We start from the raw sequence: 20,305 nt of genomic DNA on the forward strand, positions 1-20,305 counted from the left end.
CAGCAAGCACAATTAGGACCAGATTTAAAAACAAAAAACAAACAAACAAAAAAAACAGCACCAGCAGCTCCCACTGGCACACTTGTTGTACCTTTTTTTTTTTAATCTGGCCCATAAATGTTATTTAAATGGTGAACAAAAAACAGAGCTAACATTACTCATATAAACCATTAATCAGGAGCAGAACAATTTGAAAGAAAAATATTAGTTGCAGTGTTTCCTCGAAGTGCTGTTTTATTTGTGATCACCATGCAGCTATGGTTTTTCAGTTTATAATCTTTATGACCGAACCAGTTACAGTTTATGGCACTGTAAAAAGAAGTGGATCTTAAAGAAACAAAAAAACAAAAAAAAACTTTCTGCTGCAAACTTCAGTTACCTTGTATATTTCATTTACAAAGATTAGGTAAATAGGAATCACACTGCTAATTGTGCTGTCAGTTTGGGATACCCAGTTGTCTCTTTTTTCCACTATAGCCCCTGTGCTAGAAATGCCAGATCATATGAAATCTTGATTTTAGAATATCAAGCTGATTCCTCCCACATCCTAAAACATGATGCTTTAAAACCCAATCATTGTTATTGGAGTCCAGTTGTTTCATTCAGCAGTTCTGATAACAATATTCAGCAAATATATACATATACATATATCAACTGCATTTTCTTTTTGCGAATACAGACTAACACGGCTGTTCCTCTGAAACCTATCAATTTTAGAGAGGTTTCTGCTATGTATAAGCTTGATGCCTTTGTGACAATATAGATATGGAGCTATAGCGATATCCATCCAGTTTATACTATACATTTTGGGGTAGTTTTGTGATATGTACAACCTCCTTTCATAGTAGTCACAAAGGCATCAAGCTTATTCGCTGCAGAAACAAAGTTTAGGGAGTACTCCACTTTTTTGTTCTTTTATTGAAACAGCTCTTTGTTTCGAAGCAATAAACTTGCTTAATTAAACTTCATTCAGCTATAATACATTTTAAGTATAAACCCTCATTCAGAAATGTGCTGTTTCAACCTGCTGCTAAATATTGCTGATATTTATAAACATTACATTCATTTCTCCTAAACAAAAGACTAATTCTCAGTAGTTTAATTTTAGGACGCTGCTTCATCAGTGGTAAATTTAGTTCTTCACAAAGGCTTGAAAAAAACCACAGCTCACATTGGAAGGTAAAGCCTTGGTTGCAACTTGGGTTTTTAAAAACAGGTCAAATTCTTTGCTGTAGAACTGACTGCTGCAGAGTGAGGATTTTAGATAATAGAGGTTCAAGTATCTTCCAACATAAGTTAAAAAAAAAAAAGATACTGGTCTTATTTCATGCGACTCATTTTATATTTACCCTGATGGGGTCATTACAAAGACACATACACTTGATGTGATTAGCAGTCTCTGCTCAAGAGGGAGCTAGATGTGAAATGAAAGTTTTTGTAATCTACAGGGAAATGCACTGAGTGAGCTTGTTCAACACCTATGTCATACTATGCTGCCTCTAGCAGTAACTATTAGCTCTTCACTTTCCTCTGCACTAAATTTACACAAATCCACTTAAAATTTGGTTTTCTTTGATATGTAATTATTAAAACTTCATCTCAAGTGGGATATAAAGGAGTTTCTACTGTATGTAAAATACCAAGTCATCCAGAAGCACTTTTGTAATATTGTAGAGTTTATTCAAGTCTTAATGGTTTTGCTTTGGAGGAGCATATTGTTTTATTGTTCAGTTCAGCGATGCTGATTGTAAATACTTAATTACATTCCTTTTCTTTCACTGATTTTGGCTCATTAGTATATGACACAAGTTAGAAGTTTAAATAATAATACCCATTCTATTAATATATCTTTTCTAAGCTTTGTGTACCATGCCCTGCTCGTTAATGGAATTACATACGTATGTGCTACAAACAACACCATAGACAGCACAGGACCATTTGCCTTTCTTATAGAGGTAAGAAAAATTTCTTTTCAGAATATGTTGATGCAAGTTTAATCAAAACCATTGACTTACTAATGTTTTGCAATGTTCTACTCTTGCCCTTTGGTCTACATTGGTTATTACATGCTCTGTAAGATCAATGCTTGTCAGTCTTCTTCAGCTTTATAAAATAGAAGTATTGCTTCATGTAATTCATTTGTTTAACATCCCTGCCCCTGTGCTTCAAAGGCCTTGCTTGTGTTATAGAAATACTATTAGGTGCCCTACAGTACCAGCTTTAGGTTTAAAAGAGTCTTTTTTCCTCTCGTGATACCATCATCATAGTAAATGTGTGTCCGTACCTTCTAATTAAAAAAGGGAATGGGCAATGCTGGTGTGCTAGGTATAAAGGGAGATTTAGCCCTTATGGCACTATGGCAGCACAAGAAATGTACCAGTGCATTTGTAACACTGAAAGGCACCCTAGTATGTATTCAATTGGTCCAATGTACCGTATGTTGTATTTTGCCTTATTAAAATTTCACTGTTTTCAGCTTGCCAGCATGCACTGGCAGGCCTAGAATTAAAATAAAGTAATGTTCTTTTCAAAAAAGTAAAGCTTGTTTGGTCTCTTCTCCTACAATTCTGCTTTCCTCTATGACGGTCAACTCTTTTTTCTCTCTCCTCTCCACCCTGCCTTGCTATCTTCGGGTATGAAGGATAAGGACAAATTTCAGTCTGCTTTCCTGCTCCTTCTCATACCTATGTTACTGTGTTCTGTTTAGGTTTCTACACCTTGCCTGTCACCATGGCATGACATGGCTACTCTTCCCTTATCTTCAGCTTTGTATTTTTAAGTGCAGCAAATGGATTCACTGTAGCAATGCATCCACATTAGTGACAGTTGTATAGCCTGTAATGACTGCCAGTTGTATTGTAGATACAAAATATTAGGTTTCAGAGTAACAGCCGTGTTGGTCTGTATTCGCAAATTATATTTTCTACACACTGATGTCTTTAAGCTTCTGCAGAAATATTGTGGCTATACACATCCATGCATTCGTGTAGCCTAATGTTCTTTAGCTATGCAAGTTTGCATATAGGGGTCATGCTGGCTATTTATGTTTTTAGGGCATCTAACAGATTTTAGCCTGAATTTAAGAAGTTAATGTGACATTTTATTTTAGCTATGTCAAGATACTTCCTTCATTAATTTCTCCAGATTTGCAAGGCTTTCATTGGTAGCCCCTTGATATCGCAAGTGACGTTTGCTCATCCTTTTGAATTCAATGCAGATTTTCAACAAGTGCTGGGGAAATATATGGTAGGTAATTCTCAAAACTATAAAATCAAGTTTACGCCCATGGCTGCTACACAATGTTAGAGAAAGGACCTTGTGTAGTCTACCTTGGCAGAGCACATGCAAGGGAAAAAAGAAATTCACAAATTTATTTAGGGATCTGCTCTCAATAAAAGAATTATTGTCTTTCTTTTCCAGAACAGTAAGTTATTGTGTTTTTATATATATATTTCTTGTCTAGAAAATCTAGTTAATATTTAACTAGAACTTTAAACAGTCCTTTTATACTGCGTCATCTGATCACACACACACATCTTACAAAGAGCAGAGGAAGAGAGAGAGAGGGAGAGATGTGTGCATGGTAAGTATTTAAAATGTAATCTTTGATCTTTTAGGTGTGTTTTGAGTAAAACAGAATTACCCTATGATCAATGTAGTAAAAAGTTTAAGTTATTGGGACAAGAAACTATTAGAAGGTTTTTAAATCAGCATTGCACTGCAGTCAAGAGGGGGGTTTGATCAGTAACACCTTAGTGAAAGAATCAGTCACCGCAACTGAGAATCTGTTATTACTTTCAAGGGAGATTAATTGTACCCAGCATGCTTAGAAATAGATTCCCTCCTACTGTATTGTTCAGGTAGCATTTTGGAAATTGCACTCTTCCCCTTGCCCATAAAGAAACTCCTATTAATTTGTTAGGTTTCAGAGTAGCAGCCGTGTCAGTCTGTATCTGCAAAAAGAACAGGAGTACTTGTGGCACCTTAGAGACTAACAAATTTATTAGAGCATAAGCTTTCGTGGGCTACAGCGCACTTCATTGGATGCATAGAATGGAACATATAGTAAGAAGATAGATTGTGTGTGTATATATACACACATACACACACAGAAAGAAATTGGAAGTTTCCATACAAACTGTCAGGTTTCAGAGGAACAGCCGTGTTAGTCTGTATTCGCAAAAAGAAAAGGAGTACTTGTGGCACCTTAGAGACTAACCAATTTATTTGAGCATGAGCTTTCGTGAGCTACAGCTCACTTCATCAGATGTTTACCGTGGAAACTGCAGCAGACTTTATATACACACAGAGAATATGAAACAATACCTCCTCCCACCCCACTGTCCTGCTGGTAATAGCTTATCTAAAGTGATCAACAGGTGGGCCATTTCCAGCACAAATCCAGGTTTTCTCACCCTCCACCCCCCACACAAATTCACTCTCCTGCTGGTGCTAGCCCATCCAAAGTGACAACTCTTTACATAATCAAGTAGGGCTATTTCCTGCATAGATCAAGGTTCTCTCACATCCCCCCCACCCCCATACACACACAAACTCACTCTCCTGCTGGTAATAGCTCATCTAAACTGACCACTCTCCAAGTTTAAATCCAAGTTAAACCAGAACATCGGGGGGGGGGGGGTAGGAAAAAACAAGAAGAAACAGGCTACCTTGCATAATGACTTAGCCACTCCCAGTCTCTATTTAAGCCTAAATTAATAGTATCCAATTTGCAAATGAATTCCAATTCAGCAGTTTCTCGCTGGAGTCTGGATTTGAAGTTTTTTTGTTTTAAGATAGCGACCTTCATGTCTGTGATTGCGTGACCAGAGAGATTGAAGTGTTCTCCGACTGGTTTATGAATGTTATAATTCTTGACATCTGATTTGTGTCCATTTATTCTTTTACGTAGAGACTGTCCAGTTTGACCAATGTACATGGCAGAGGGGCATTGCTGGCACATGATGGCATATATCACATTGGTGGATGTGCAGGTGAACGAGCCTCTGATAGTGTGGCTGATGTTATTAGGCCCTGTGATGGTGTCCCCTGAATAGATATGTGGGCACAATTGGCAACGGGCTTTGTTGCAAGGATAAGTTCCTGGGTTAGTGGTTCTGTTGTGTGGTATGTGGTTGTTGGTGAGTATTTGCTTCAGGTTGCGGGGCTGTCTGTAGGCAAGGACTGGCCTGTCTCCCAAGACTTGTGAGAGTGTTGGGTCATCCTTTAGGATAGGTTGTAGATCCTTAATAATGCGTTGGAGGGGTTTTAGTTGGGGGCTGAAGGTGACCGCTAGTGGCGTTCTGTTGTTTTCTTTGTTAGGCCTGTCCTGTAGTAGGTAACTTCTGGGAACTCTTCTGGCTCTATCAATCTGTTTCTTTACTTCTGCAGGTGGGTATTGTAGTTGTAAGAAAGCTTGACAGAGATCTTGTAGGTGTTTGTCTCTGTCTGAGGGGTTGGAGCAAATGCGGTTGTATCGCAGAGCTTGGCTGTAGACGATGGATCGTGTGGTGTGGTCAGGGTGAAAGCTGGAGGCATGCAGGTAGGAATAGCGGTCAGTAGGTTTCCGGTATAGGGTGGTGTTTATGTGGCCATTGTTTATTAGCACTGTAGTGTCCAGGAAGTGGATCTCTTGTGTGGACTGGACCAGGCTGAGGTTGGTGGTGGGATGGAAATTGTTGAAATCGTGGTGGAATTCCTCAAGGGCTTCTTTTCCATGGGTCCAGATGATGAAGATGTCATCAATATAGCGCAAGTAGAGTAGGGGCTTTAGGGGACGAGAGCTGAGGAAGCGTTGTTCTAAATCAGCCATAAAAATGTTGGCATACTGTGGGGCCATGCGGGTACCCATAGCAGTGCCGCTGATCTGAAGGTATACATTGTCCCCAAATGTGAAATAGTTATGGGTAAGGACAAAGTCACAAAGTTCAGCCACCAGGTTAGCCGTGACATTATCGGGGATAGTGTTTTTGACGGCTTGTAGTCCATCTTTGTGTGGAATGTTGGTGTAGAGGGCTTCTACATCCATAGTAGCCAGGATGGTGTTATCAGGAAGATCACCGATGGATTGAAGTTTCCTCAGGAAGTCAGTGGTGTCTCGAAGGTAGCTGGGAGTGCTGGTAGCGTAGGGCCTGAGGAGGGAGTCTACATAGCCAGACAATCCTGCTGTCAGGGTGCCAATGCCTGAGATGATGGGGCGCCCAGGATTTCCAGGTTTATGGATCTTGGGTAGTAGATAGAATATCCCAGGTCGGGGTTCCAGGGGTGTGTCTGTGCGGATTTGATCTTGTGCTTTTTCAGGAAGTTTCTTGAGCAAATGCTGTAGTTGCTTTTGGTAACTCTCAGTGGGATCATAGGGTAATGGCTTGTAGAAACTCGTGTTGGAGAGCTGCCGAGCAGCCTCTTGTTCATATTCCGACCTATTCATGATGACAACAGCACCTCCTTTGTCAGCCTTTTTGATTATGATGTCAGAGTTGTTTCAGAGGCTAATTAGTTAAGATGAGCTATTATCATCAGGAGAAAAAAAACTTTTGTAGTGATAATCAAGATGGGCCATTTAGACAATTGACAAAAGGTGTGAGGATACTTAAGGAAATAGATTCAATATGTGTAATGACCCAGCCACTCCCAGTCTCTGTTCAAACCCAAGTTAATGGTATCTAGTTCGCATATTAATTCAAGCTCAGCAGTTTCTTGTTGGAATCTGTTTTTGAAGCTTTTCTGTTGCAAATTTGCCACCCTTAAATCTTTTACTGAGTTTGTTAGAGTTTTCTAAATATAGAGAGTTTATCATGTACTGTACAGTTCCTAAATGTACTTGATGAAATATTTTTTTAGTACCTGAATGCATGAAGATACAGTGTGGAGTTTATATTGTTATTACAAAGTCTCATATTTTATTTGGTGTCAAATTTATCAAATTTTCAACACTGTGGGCCAGATTGTCATCTCTGCAGGTAAAAACTAGCAGAGGACTTGAAATTCTGGAATTCCCACTCAGAGTTTCCTCATTAGCATTCCATTACTGGGGGGCCCTTCAAACCTTTGGATTCCCTGTGTTCTTTACAGAGGTCCTTAAGGTATGTGTATTGCTTCTCAGCCTTGGCCCCTAGATTCCATGGCAGGAAGGCTTCCTACCTGCCTCCACCCCCAAAAGCACTTTGAAATCCTCAGATAGACTGCACTGTTATAGATGGTATCTTACTGCCTCATAACCTTCCCATAAGCCCATTGAGTGATTGCCACACAGATAGAGGAGAAAGTGCATTCCAACCCCTCTTCCATATGCAACATGCACTGGACTTTGGTCCCCTTCATTCTAGGAAGCAGACAGGACAATCTAGCCTATTATTTTCATCATTCAAAAACCCTGCTGATTAACAACAGGATTTACATTTTTTCATTCAAAACTAATAGTGACTGCAAGCATTCAGAAAAGGTTTACATTCTGAGAACTTAGGCATGCAAATATAGGTTGGTATGAAGTAGGAAACAGGTTATATTGCCAACTATCAGTATGTTTATTGCATTACTCCAAAAAGCATTGGGAGCCCTCTGGTGGCCAAAGTTAAAGTGTCACAGTCCTGCAGATATTCACATGCCTAATTTTAAAAGCATCAGTAGCCCTGTTGATTTAAATGCAACTTCTCACATGCGTAAAGTTAAGCACATGCCCAAGGTCCCAATCCTGCAATTAACGCTATGCAATCAAACTCCTGTTCCTCCACAAATTCCCTAGGAAATCAGTGGGGTTCCACTAGGGTTGCCAGTTTTGGTTGGACATATTCCTGGAGGTTTCATCACATTACAATCTTTAATTAAAGATTAATCTTTAATTCCTGGAGACTCCAGGACAATCCTGGAGGGTTGGCAACCTTTGGCTTTACACAGGTACAAGGATCTACCCATAAAGAGTGTTTTGCAGGCTTTGGGCCTAAATTTCCTTTCTGCTTAAAATAACCATCAAGCCAGAGCCAAAAAGACACACGGTAGAAATCAAAAGCTTTCATGCTGTTCATAATGATCATTCAAATATCACCCCAAAAGAAAAAGCAACCATTTTATGCATGGAATATTTTGAATCAGAAGAATCTCTCTCTGAACTCTCTGAAGAGGTCCATTCTAAAACTTGTTGGATGAAAAAAGCTAAATCTTGTAGTACAGTCATATTAATGGCTTACTTCTTCCATGTGATTACAATTAAATTAATATAGGAATCAAACTAAAATCCATTAAATATCAGAATATATGGCTTCTCAAATGTCTCCTATAACAACAAGATAGGGTGGCTCCCTGCCTGAACATTGCTCTCTGGCAGACTGTTTGGAGCACTGTTCACTACTACAAGCTTTTCTTACGGAGATGAACTGGCACACAAAATCCTCCTACCTTACTGCAGAGAGAGGAAAAAAGTCCTATTCTTTCAACAAGACCTGGAGAAACAACCAAGCCCTGTGGTCAGGGTGTAGTTGGTACTGGAATTCTGGGTAAGCCTTCCCTCAGGGACAAGGGCTTGTTGACCCATCTTTTTATACGGGGAGGTGTCTAAAGTAAAACTAAAAGCAATGCTTTGCCAAACATGTATTTGAACCTCCTTATTCTCTGGAGAAGAGGGAAATATTAAAGGTTTAGCATTGGAAAACATTGATGTCTTATTCCTTTGGTGCAAGTAGTAGATGTAACTGGTAATATAGTCACATGGAGTGCAGAAATTGTCAGAAGGTTTCATTTTTTGTTTACCTTTGATCAAAAGGAAATTATGCAGCTGCAATTGTTGTTCTCAGAAAGTAGCACATAATTCCTTCTCCTCCCCTCATCTTTCCTGTAGTGTTGGGATTATGATGGTTTTTCCTTACTTTATATTTTTTAAAATAATGTCCAATGGTTGAGTCAGTTACTGGCAAGGATTAATGGCCAGTAAGTAGGGGTATGACCCCTGCTGGTGAGGTTCTTTAGCAGTTCATCATTTGGAGCTGCTAAAATTCTGCAAGTAGTCATTTATATAAAGCTTGGAGCCCTGGGTGGGGATCTTTTAGAACTACTGTATTCCAGTTACAGGGAAATTACTTTGTTTTCTAGATCTTTTATTGTGTAAAGACAATGTGTGTATTATCTAAAAAGGACAGTTTTCAGAGTAACAGCCGTGTTAGTCTGTATTCGCAAAAAGAAAAGGAGTACTTGTGGCACCGTAGAGACTAACCAATTTATTTGAGCATAAGCTTTCGTGAGCTACAGCTGACTTCATCGGATGCATACTGTGGAAAGTGTAGAAGATCTTTTTATACACACAAAGCATGAAAAAATATCTTCTCCCACCCCACTCTCCTGCTGGTAATAGCTTATCTAAAGTGATCACTCTCCTTACAATGTGTATGATAATCAAGGTGGGCCATTTCCAGCACAAATCCAGGGTTTAACAAGAACAACTCTGACATCATAATCAAAAAGGCTGACAAAGGAGGTGCTGTTGTCATCATGAATAGGTCGGAATATGAACAAGAGGCTGCTCGGCAGCTCTCCAACACCACTTTCTACAAGCCATTACCCTCTGATCCCACTGAGGGTTACCAAAAGAAACTACAGCATTTGCTCAAGAAACTTCCTGAAAAAGCACAAGATCAAATCCGCACAGACACACCCCTGGAACCTCGACCTGGGATATTCTGTCTACTACCCAAGATCCATAAACCTGGAAATCCTGGGCGCCCCATCATCTCAGGCATTGGCACCCTGACAGCAGGATTGTCTGGCTATGTAGACTCCCTCCTCAGGCCTTACGCTACCAGCACTCCCAGCTACCTTCGAGACACCACTGACTTCCTGAGGAAACTACAATCCATCAGTGATCTTCCTGATAACACCATCCTGGCCACTATGGATGTAGAAGCCCTCTACACCAACATTCCACACAAAGATGGACTACAAGCCGTCAAGAACACTATCCCCGATAATGTCACGGCTAACCTGGTGGCTGAACTTTGTGACTTTGTCCTTACCCATAACTATTTTACATTTGGGGACAATGTATACCTTCAGATCAGCGGCACTGCTATGGGTAGCCGCATGGCCCCACAGTATGCCAACATTTTTATGGCTGACTTAGAACAACGCTTCCTCAGCTCTCGTCCCCTAACGCCCCTATTCTACTTGCGCTATATTGATGACATCTTCATCATCTGGACTCATGGAAAAGAAGCCCTTGAGGAATTCCACCATGATTTCAACAATTTCCATCCCACCATCAACCTCAGCCTGGTCCAGTACACACAAGAGATCCACTTGCTGGACACTACAGTGCTAATAAACGATGGACACATAAACACCACCCTATACCAGAAACCTACTGATCGCTATTCCTACCTACATGCCTCCAGCTTTCACCCTGACCACACCACACGATCCATCGTCTACAGCCAAGCTCTGCGATACAACCGCATTTGCTCCAACCCCTCAGACAGAGACAAACACCTACAAGATCTCTATCAAGCATTCTTACAACTACAATACCCACCTGCGGAAGTGAAGAAACAGATTGATAGAGCCAGAAGTCACCTACTACAGGACAGGCCTAACAAAGAAAATAACAGAACGCCACTAGCCGTCACCTTCAGGCCCAACTAAAACCCCTCCAACGCATTATTAAGGATCTACAACCTATCCTGAAGGATGAACCAACACTCTCACAAATCTTGGGAGACAGGCCAGTCCTTGCCAACAGACAGCCCCCCAACCTGAAGCAAATACTCACCAGCAACCACATACCACACAACAGAACCACTAACCCAGGAACCTATCCTTGCAACAAAGCCTGTTGCCAACTGTGCCCGCATATCTATTCAGGGGACACCATCACAGGGCCTAATAACATCAGCCACACTATCAGAGGCTCGTTCAGCTGCACATCCACCAATGTGATATATGCCATCATGTGCCAGCAATGCCCCTCTGCCATGTACATTGGTCAAACTGGACAGTCTCTACGTAAAAGAATAAATGGACACAAATCAGATGTCAAGAATTATAACATTCATAAACCAGTCAGAGAACACTTCAATCTCTCTGGTCACGCAATTACAGACATGAAAGTTGCGATATTACAACAAAAAAACTTCAAATCCAGACTCCAGCGAGAAACTGTTGAATTGGAATTCATTTGCAAATTGGATACAATTAACTTAGGCTTGAATAGAGACTGGGAGTGGCTAAGTCATTATGCAAGGTAACCTATTTCCCCTTGTTTTTTCCTCCCCCCCACCCCCACTTCCTCAGACGTTCTTGTTAAACCCTGGATTTGTGCTGGAAATGGCCCACCTTGATTATCATACACATTGTAAGGAGAGTGATCACTTTAGATAAGCTATTACCAGCAGGAGAGTGGGGTGGGAGAAGGTATTTTTTCATGCTTTGTGTGTATAAAAAGATCTTCTACACTTTCCACAATATGCATCCGATGAAGTGAGCTGTAGCTCACGAAGCTTATGCTCAGATAAATTGGTTAGTCTCTAAGGTGCCACAAGTACTCCTTATCTAAAAAGGAGTTCATCATTTAGTTGCTCTCTTAATAAGGGCTATTATTCAACTAGCCTGCTGTGAATAGGAGTCATCAGTACATCAATATCTGATTGAGGGCTATGTTATCCCATTTTCTGAGGGTGGGGGAATATCACATAAAATCAATAGCAATAGGAATCCCTAGTGGACTTCATGGAGTGGGGTGTTTTCTTAAATCATTAACCCCTGGGTTTCTGCAATCCAGAAGAATTCCGATATACTAGACATTTTATTAAACTAGTAAGAAAACTTACAGGGCAAAGAAGACTGAAGAGTTCTCTGAAAGTATTACCAGCCCCTCCTCTTGAAGGTGACCTGCACAGGATATTTAAACATTGTGGTTGTCTCCTTTTTTCTTCTGACAAATAAAAAGGGCCTGAAGGCTTTTTTTGTTGTTATTAATTTAAAAAAGGAAAGGGCCATGGAATGGTGTTCTGCTTATTTCTTACTCTTAAAAACATCAGGAATGTCGTCTCTAGTCTTGCTGGAAGATTTAGAGGAGGTATATTGTGAACTTAATACAGTACCTTGAATCAAAGGGGCTTGCCAGTTGAACATTTAGGATATCTTTCCCTGGTTGAGCTGCCACCCCTTCCCCACCAATAACTTAAAAAAAGAGAGGGTGGTGGGGAGAGGGGCAGAATGTATCATAAAAAAGCAAAAACGGGCATGAGCACAATATCCTTTTTTCCATGACAGGAATCCTGGATAATTGTATAAGGGGACAGGTGAGGGTGTAATTGACTAGATTTGGAAGCTCCACCCTACTTCAGTTTTTCAAAACTGGAGGATAAATCTTCACAAGTACTGTTAATTGGAGTTATATGGCTAACAGCCTGCTCTGAGAGAGTAGGGCTCCAAAACTGGAGATTGTGTTTTGTGTTTCTAGCTGTTTTAATTACTGAAAGTTGGTAAAGTGGCATCTGTAACAAAAATCCTTACTCTCTTCTGTGCAGATGGAGTACAATAGGAAGTCAGGTGATATTACAATTTCTACACTGCAAATTCAAGTTGATGATGTCAAAAATGTTATGACCGAAAATATTGATAAGGTTTTGCAAAGAGAAGAAAACCTGAGTGAGCTTGTTGACAGAACAGATGATCTCCAAATAGCGGTAAATTACATGACTTCTCATTCCACTTATGTATTTAGCCCACTCCTTTATTTCTCTGCATTTGTTCTACAGCTTCCTATCAGTCTTTGTATTAGAATAATTGTGTGGCATTTTCAAAAGTGTTCCACAAGTGCTTGGGCTTTTGAAAATTCTACTCATAGATCCTCGGCCTAGGTTCTGATCTCAGCTGTATGCATGTATCATCCTAATATCCATACCTTTTAGGCACACTGCCGCCAAGTAGAATCCACAGCCATGTTAGGTGAAAAGGCTACCTGCACCATGCATGGGGAGAATTAGGCAAGTCTGAATGGGATTCACACAAGCCAGCACAGCACTGGTGACGGAGCAGGGAGCCAACTAAACTAACAAACAGGAAATGCTGAGGAGCAAGGTGGGACTTCTGAGCACATCAGTAGATTGGGCCCAGCAGGTGGATAGGTGGGGCAAGTCTAGTTTGAGGATCATGCTAGTGCTTAGGCAGCTTGGTGGATGCCCAGTGGCAGAAATTTAGGTGCCTACCAAGTTAGTCGGCAGCTGATCAGGGGTGTTAAGGATCTAAATTTTGCACTTAGGTGCCTAAATCCCTCTAGCCCTTAGTAGCTATAGGCCCAATTCTGCAACTGGATCAATGCAGGTCGACCCCTGTGCCACACACAACAGAGGGCCACCTGCATAGAGTCTGGTGCAGGAATTGCGCTAGACCAAAAATTGATCTCTACTGCTAATGGAGAACTATAGAGGGGAAAGAACATGTTACAAATATCAACTGCACTGATACACCTCTATCGGAGTAGAGTGGTTACACTGAAGTATTAGCAGCTATTATGTGAAACAACTACTGCATCTTTCTAGTCAGGTTGAATATGTACTAAATATGTACTCAACTAAATAGTTGAGGTTTTAAAAACTCTAATATGTAAATACTGTCTAAATAGGCCCACATCGGAAGAGGTAAAAATTTGGAAGCCAGGAGCAAATTAGAGAACAACATAATAAAAGCTTAACTGAACTGTGTGCAGTAGGAGCTTCTGAAGTTCTGTAGAACTCTACCCCTAAAATCCTCAAGTAGATTATCAAGTGTTCCCCTGCTTGGCTGTTAACAGTTTATAAACATCACATCATAACAGCACTATCAGTCATGGCCCGAGACCAGGAACCTGTTTCTATCAGCATCTACAACTGTCATTTTTAAATTAATCCTTTTTATTGATGCTGTACAAGGCCTACTTCTTTTTCACCACCCCCAAGAGTCTTCTTGGGATGAAACTCCACCGGTCATAAAAATAACATTTACTTTGCATCATAAGTATAAATCATCTTCTACCTTCTTGAAGACATTTAACATGTGGTTTAATCTTGTGTGATGATGCTCAATAAGTCCAGTTCCTGAAACATGAATTTCATATTTGTCATTTTGTTTTCAGGCTGATACTTTCCAAAAAAACACCACAAAGATTTCCAGGAAGATGTGGTGGAAAAACGCCAAAATGATGATAATTATTGGAGTTGTTCTCCTTATTATTTTAACATTTATCATTCTCCTAGCGACAGGTGTTATTCCAACATAAACTTTTGAATATTTTTTTGCCCAACATGAAAATTTTATAAATTTTATTTAAAAATTATTCTAGAGCACAAATATTTGTTATTTTGTATATTGTTCAAGAACTACTGAACCATTAACACCTGGTTGCTTGCATTCTTTAAAGTAATAAAGTAAACTACAGTATTTTCATCCAAAGGGAGTGTGTGTGGTATCGTTTTCTCCACTCTTGATGTAGTGAAACGGATGCAGAGAGGTTAAGTGATGTTTAAACCACATGCTGTAATAATGGATTGCTTAACTATTAGCTCATATACATACATGAGTAATTGAGAATTTTGAATGAGTGTCATAACTCTTCCCTGGCTATATTTTCTGGTGTTAAAGGAACATGCATATTAAAAAAGGAATTGCAGTAACTATTTTTCTTCCCCTGTCCCCACTTATGGTTTAGCACCCAAAGTGTAGAGTTGAACATAAAGGTCATGTATACGGTTCTCTTCTTACTTAAACAAAATATAGAGGGTGCGACAGGTGAGATTCGTCATTGTACAGCTGGGGAAATAATGGTCACACATCAAGTCAATGTTAGAAGCAGGATTGGACTCACCGCTCCTTAATCCCAGTCCACAGTCTTGACCTCTGTGCAAAACACTTCAACCTCTCCAGCTCTCAGATTTTTTGCCTCTCTCATTAAAATGTAGTTTGTGAAACTGCAGGTTGTTGTCGGTAGCTACTGGTGTGGTGCTCCGCTCTTGTTCGATGATGATAACAGTTGGCTGCGTGCGTGTTCCCTCTGTGTGCTGCCCCAGCTCTGCGCAGATAGCTAACACAGCAGACCCTGAGAGAACCCCCAAAAACCACAGACTCTAGTAAGGTACGAAGGAACCCAAGCCAGGTTTCTTGTCAAACAAAGCACAGTAATATTTCCCTATGGACTCTACAGGGTATACTATGAATTTGTGCTCCTTGGCAATGGACACAGCTCAGTCAGTGGCAGGATACTCCACTGCCCCCTAGGCTGGGCAGTGATGTGCGCTCCGGGAGCTACTTTTATACCGTTGCGGGACAGATTTCTCATCATAGTTCAAACAAATCTATCCATCATGTTGTCCTTTTGACCCTGTCTAAGATACACCTGCCTGTTCCTTGTTATGTCTACGGAGTGTCTTGCCGCCATCTTGGCACAAGTTCCTCTCATTAGCGCTTATGCGTGTGTGTGCACGTGCCTCTAACAACCTTTTCTTGCCAACTTCTGTGAGTGGGACCTGCCTCTGGCTCACAACCCAGCTCTGCTTATCACTACCTGGAAGTACTTTGGTTCAGGCTTCAGACTGGGCCTCTAATACAAGAATTTATGTTTCAGGGCCTCCTCTTACTACATTCCCCCACTTTTTAAGGGGAGGATGTTTACCCATTGTCCCAGAAAAGCATAGTGCCTGGATCGAAGATAACGCAGTGGGCTAAACAGTTATGTGGCTACCTCCTTTTACCATCCATACACTCATGCCCCACCTGTCGTTCAGTCTGCACATTCCCTTGTACAACTGACAAGACACAGGTGACTAATCTAAACTTTGGAGGAACTGAAGTCCTGCATGACAAATTGGAAAAACGTCACATGATCTTTTGATTGCACCTAGCCCTACTACAGCTCTAGTTCATTTACCTGCCTGAATCTGTGCATTTCTGTGGGTCAAGAAGTGTGGGGAGGGGGTTAGGGGGGGTTTGGTGGAAGCCATAGGTGATTTGCTGGAGAATGCAGTCATGTCCAGGTGACCCCACCCTGCCTTCTGTACTTCCCACCTCCTGTCCACTGCAATTGGGGATTTCAAAGCTGTCTGCAGGATGAGAGCACCAGCCATAGGATGGCTGCCTGGACCCCGACCCTCACGCTTCTTGGATTAGGCCCCATTCTCACTGGTCCCTCTCCCATTAACAGAGGATGGTGATGGGTGTTTGCTAACACTTCACCCCTCTAGGGCAGCTGCTGGGCTGGATTCTGCTCCTTGCTGATGCAATCAGGAAGACTCTAGCTTACCTACAGCTTCCTAAACTGTGGGTGATAGCACTTGCTGGTGATTACAGAGCCAACAGACCCAAGGTAAAAGCTCTCCTCCTCCTTTCCAGCTGCAGCCCTGAGATGAATGAAAGCTAGATACATTTCCACCTAATCAACCGTAGTCATAGGCACAAGGATGTTGTGTGAGCATGAATACAACAGAAGTGTACATGAGCCACTGTTAAGATGGTAGTCAACACTGTGTAAGGCTCCCTCTGAGATACAGAGGAAAGAGAATGCCTGATTTGGACGGGGCCTCCTATGACAGCCTCTCTCCCCTCATCTCCACAAACCTGATATTATGACTGGACAGTTGTTGATAATCACCCCCCTTTAAAAAGAAAAGAAAAATAGAGCAACTACCATTTAAGGGTCTGTCCTCAGATGTAGATTGTTTAAATCCTTAATATGGGTATGTTTGAATTATATATAGCTTCCAAGCTTGAATGCTTACCCATAATGGAACATCCACTCACTGGAGTAGGAGCATAGCTAGGATGTCCAGTACTTCCATTTTAGATCACCATCTGATCTTCATCGTGCATGAGGCCTCACTGCTTTACATAAATTTGCTTTAGTTTCCTATTCATGGAGGTAATTTGCATGCCTAGTGAAGGACTGAAGAGAAAAATTACTAGCTCTTAGCTCAGCACCATGAGGGAAATGATGCTTGTGAGAAGTATTCTTTTTCTCCCCCACCACTATTCAACACCTGCACCTGATGGAAGTACCCACAGCTACACTAATTTAATCTACCACTAGCTCCCCCCCTCATGCTGTCATCCACAATGCGCCATCTCTAGCTTGCAGGTGGTGGTGGTGGTAGTGGTGGAGTTGTGTTGATCCCAGATATGAGACAAGGTGGGTGAGTTAATATCTTTATTAGACCAGCTTCTGTTGGTGAGAGAAACTTTCAAGCTTACAAAGAACTCTTCTTCAGATCTAGGAAACATAATCTGAGTGTCACAGCTAACTACAAGGTGGAACAGATTGCTTAGCATAAGTAGTTAATGGATTTCAATGGAGCATTCAAGGTCAAGTAGCCAGTTAACACCCATCCAGTCACAGGAGGTAAAAAGGAAGGGGGGAAAAACGGTGTGGCAGTTTAGTGGATTACAGATTGTTGTACTAAGTCATAAATCCAAGAAGCTGGTTGACTATACCAACTTTATAGGCCACCTTCAGGAAGAATTTCTGGACAAATACACCACAAAATCAGTAATATACCTGATGTGAATTGATATTTTCATCCTCTCAACAGTGACAAACTCCCTCAGAGATTTCCACCTCAACTTCAACCACTATCACTCACCCACCAAACTCTCTCTAGAACACGCCTCCAATAGTATCAACTTCCTGGACATCATGATCAGCTTCATCAATGGAACCCTACAGACAACTATATACCAGAAATCCACAGATCACCCTTTCTTTTCAGAGATCCAGTAACCACCCCAAACAAACCCAGAAATCTGTTATCTATAGCCAGATACCACAGAATATGTTCTGAACACTTTCACAAAGTGATCACTCACGGACCTCTCAGTTCTCATCCTCAAAGGAAACCTGTACAACACCTTCAAAAGACAAGCCTGGTGGCTTTAATTAATCTTTGCTAGACACTGAAAATCGACTGAATAAAGAAATTGTATTTATGGCTTATTACAACAATCTATAACTCACTAAGCACTCCCCCTCCCCCTTCACATGACTGGAGCGGTATTAAACTGACCACTTCACCTACAATGGTCCCTTGAAATGTGTTAATTACTTATGCTAAACAATCTGTTCCACCCTGTATTTAGCTGCAAGTTTCCCAGACCTGAAGAGCAGCTCTGAGTAAGCTCGAAAGTGTGCCTCTCACCAATGGAAGTTGGTCCAATAAAAGATATTACCTCACCTATTGTCCCTCTCTATATTGAGGTTGTTCTGTTTTGTTTTTTAAATGATATGCTCAACTGAACGAACTCTATATTATCTGTAAGGGCATAGTCTGTTTTGCTCCAGCTAGCATACCACAGCTACTGCCGGACACTCCCCAATCCCCTCCACTGGATTGCATTTAATGAGGAGCTGTATAAATAGAACGATACTGTTTTCTGGCACTTACAGCCACACCAGTGTTCATAGTGCAGTGAATGTTCCTTGACTAAACAACTTAGCACATAAAACACCCAATACAGCCCTCACTACAGCCTTTACTCTAAGTGGGGGGTCTGTTACCTCATACCAACCAACAACTCTATTTACAAGAAGATTGCAACGTGCCAGATCTGATCGTAAATACTGGGCTGGCCTTTTTCAAGTGCTTATTGTTGCGGATATACCTGTTCTGTTTATGACTAGGTGAGGCCTCACCTACTTCTCCTGAATTAAATGTTAGTAATATGTATATCGGACATACAAATAGCAAGAGGACAATGTAGCTGTTCCCTTTAAGAGTTATGCTTTACCCTAGCTTTTCCCTTAAATGGAAACAAATAAAACATTTATTAGAAATAATAAAGCTAACAGATTCGGGGAAAATAGATAAAAAGGTAGAGCGTCCCTATTAACAATATCTAAAGAGTCACCACATCAAAAATTCATCATTCATTGTTAAATAGAAAATTGGTTAAAACAAAACGTTATACAACCTCCAGCTATGCTACTGCAAGGAGTTTCTGGGCAACTGAACTGTGCAGGCTTGTCTTGTTCATGAAAGAAAGGTCCCGCTGACTTGTCAAATTTTGGTTGGAAACTTTATTTGAAAATGCCAGGCTTTCCCAAAACTCCTGGAAATAACAGAAGCATCTTGTAAACAGACTGTGCTTACAGCTACATTGGGGAAAAAATAGGCTCAAGATTTGTATCCAACTCAAGAGTCCTAGGAGGAAAACCTTTATTTTTGGAAGAACTATGCACATAAAACCACATTTAATGTACAGTCAGAAAAATTACCAACAAATCTCAGACTTCAAACAGAAAGTAAAAGAATAATTAATTGAACCACTTAAACACTTCAAATTGAAACTAATCCTCTATCTCTGAAATGCATTTTAAAATAATTACAAGTAACATTTAAAAACCAACTACTGCTGTTGGCAGCCACGTTACTAAAAGCAAATGGCATGATACCAATAGTGATATCTTTAGCAAGAAGGCTACCAGGAGTAGGCTAAGTAATTGCCAACTGTAAATATACCTTGTCACAAAAATGTTGAGAAAGTGATTCTTTAAATTGCTAGAGCCCAAGCAGGTAGTCTTAAAATGAACACACAGGGAGACGAAATACTTAAAGAGGTATTTTTCCAAGTTCAAAAAGCTCAGCTACAAAAAGATTTGTGTTCTTATAAAGCCAGAAAGCAAGGCTATGTAACAATCCAAATCCAGGATAGTTAAGAGGTTTCCAGAGACACTACAGAAAAGTCAACATTAAGCTTCTGCCATAGAAACTAACAAATTAAAGTGTCTGCTTTAAACAAGTTAAATCACCTCGAGTACTTCCTGAATTACTGGTATTCTTTCAGGACCAGCAAACTACACAAGGTAACAAGAGAGGAAATCCCGAGGCACTCAGTCCTCCTCTGATTAAATTTCTGAGACAGTCCTGGCTTCTTGGTGCTTCCCTTCAAGAAACAGAAGGAACTATCAAACACAATCCTTGGCTCCTATGAGATCATCATCAAGGCACTTGTTGCCTCAGTGGAATAGCTTAGCCTCATTCTTATAGCAAGGTTCTTCCTCCCATGTCACAGTCTGAAACTCCCAGGACACAGCAAGATAAAAATGGGAGAAGCAGCAAGGGTATCGACACAATGCTGATGCCATTTGAACCTACCCTCAATGAGTTGTCACTGTACGCAGGGGAAGAAGTGCTTATGGTGAGGAAGAAAAGCTGAGTGAATGACCAATATAACTGTGTGCAATTTGATGGGCAAGTGAATACAAGGCACTAGGTAAGGGACAAAAGTTCCATATGAGTATTGGAATGTATTTGGGAAATAGATGAAAACCAAAGATGTAATGAGACGCGAAAGTAAACCAAAC

The 20,305-nt window shown here is 40.8% G+C and overlaps 1 protein-coding gene and 1 long non-coding RNA gene across 3 annotated transcripts in view; one reads left to right on the forward strand and one right to left on the reverse strand.

Annotated features, from left to right (window-relative positions):
• LOC142071836 (uncharacterized) overlaps positions 1-16,894 on the reverse strand; it is an 85,687-nt gene extending 68,793 nt beyond the window's left edge. The window contains exons 1-3 of one of the 2 annotated variants that reach the window (XR_012668022.1): positions 16,731-16,894; positions 14,825-15,055; positions 13,857-14,057 (exon numbers count right to left, since the gene is read on the reverse strand). This is a non-coding gene — a long non-coding RNA (uncharacterized LOC142071836). Of the gene's footprint in view, positions 1-13,856; positions 14,058-14,824; positions 15,056-16,730 lie in introns of those variants that run through there. The other variant, XR_012668021.1, reaches the window with a different exon arrangement.
• LOC125635774 (vesicle-associated membrane protein 8-like) lies at positions 1,649-14,516 on the forward strand. The gene is made up of 4 exons (XM_048847864.2): positions 1,649-1,955; positions 3,145-3,246; positions 12,510-12,668; positions 14,096-14,516. The coding sequence occupies exons 1-4, from the start codon at positions 1,800-1,802 to the stop codon at positions 14,237-14,239; spliced, it is 561 nt and encodes a 186-aa protein (XP_048703821.1). The 5' UTR covers positions 1,649-1,799; the 3' UTR covers positions 14,240-14,516.
• Positions 16,895-20,305: the final 3,411 nt, after the last annotated feature.

The sequence above is a fragment of the Caretta caretta genome, chromosome 4 (genome assembly GCF_965140235.1).
Source record: "Caretta caretta isolate rCarCar2 chromosome 4, rCarCar1.hap1, whole genome shotgun sequence".
NCBI lineage: Eukaryota > Metazoa > Chordata > Testudines > Cheloniidae > Caretta > Caretta caretta.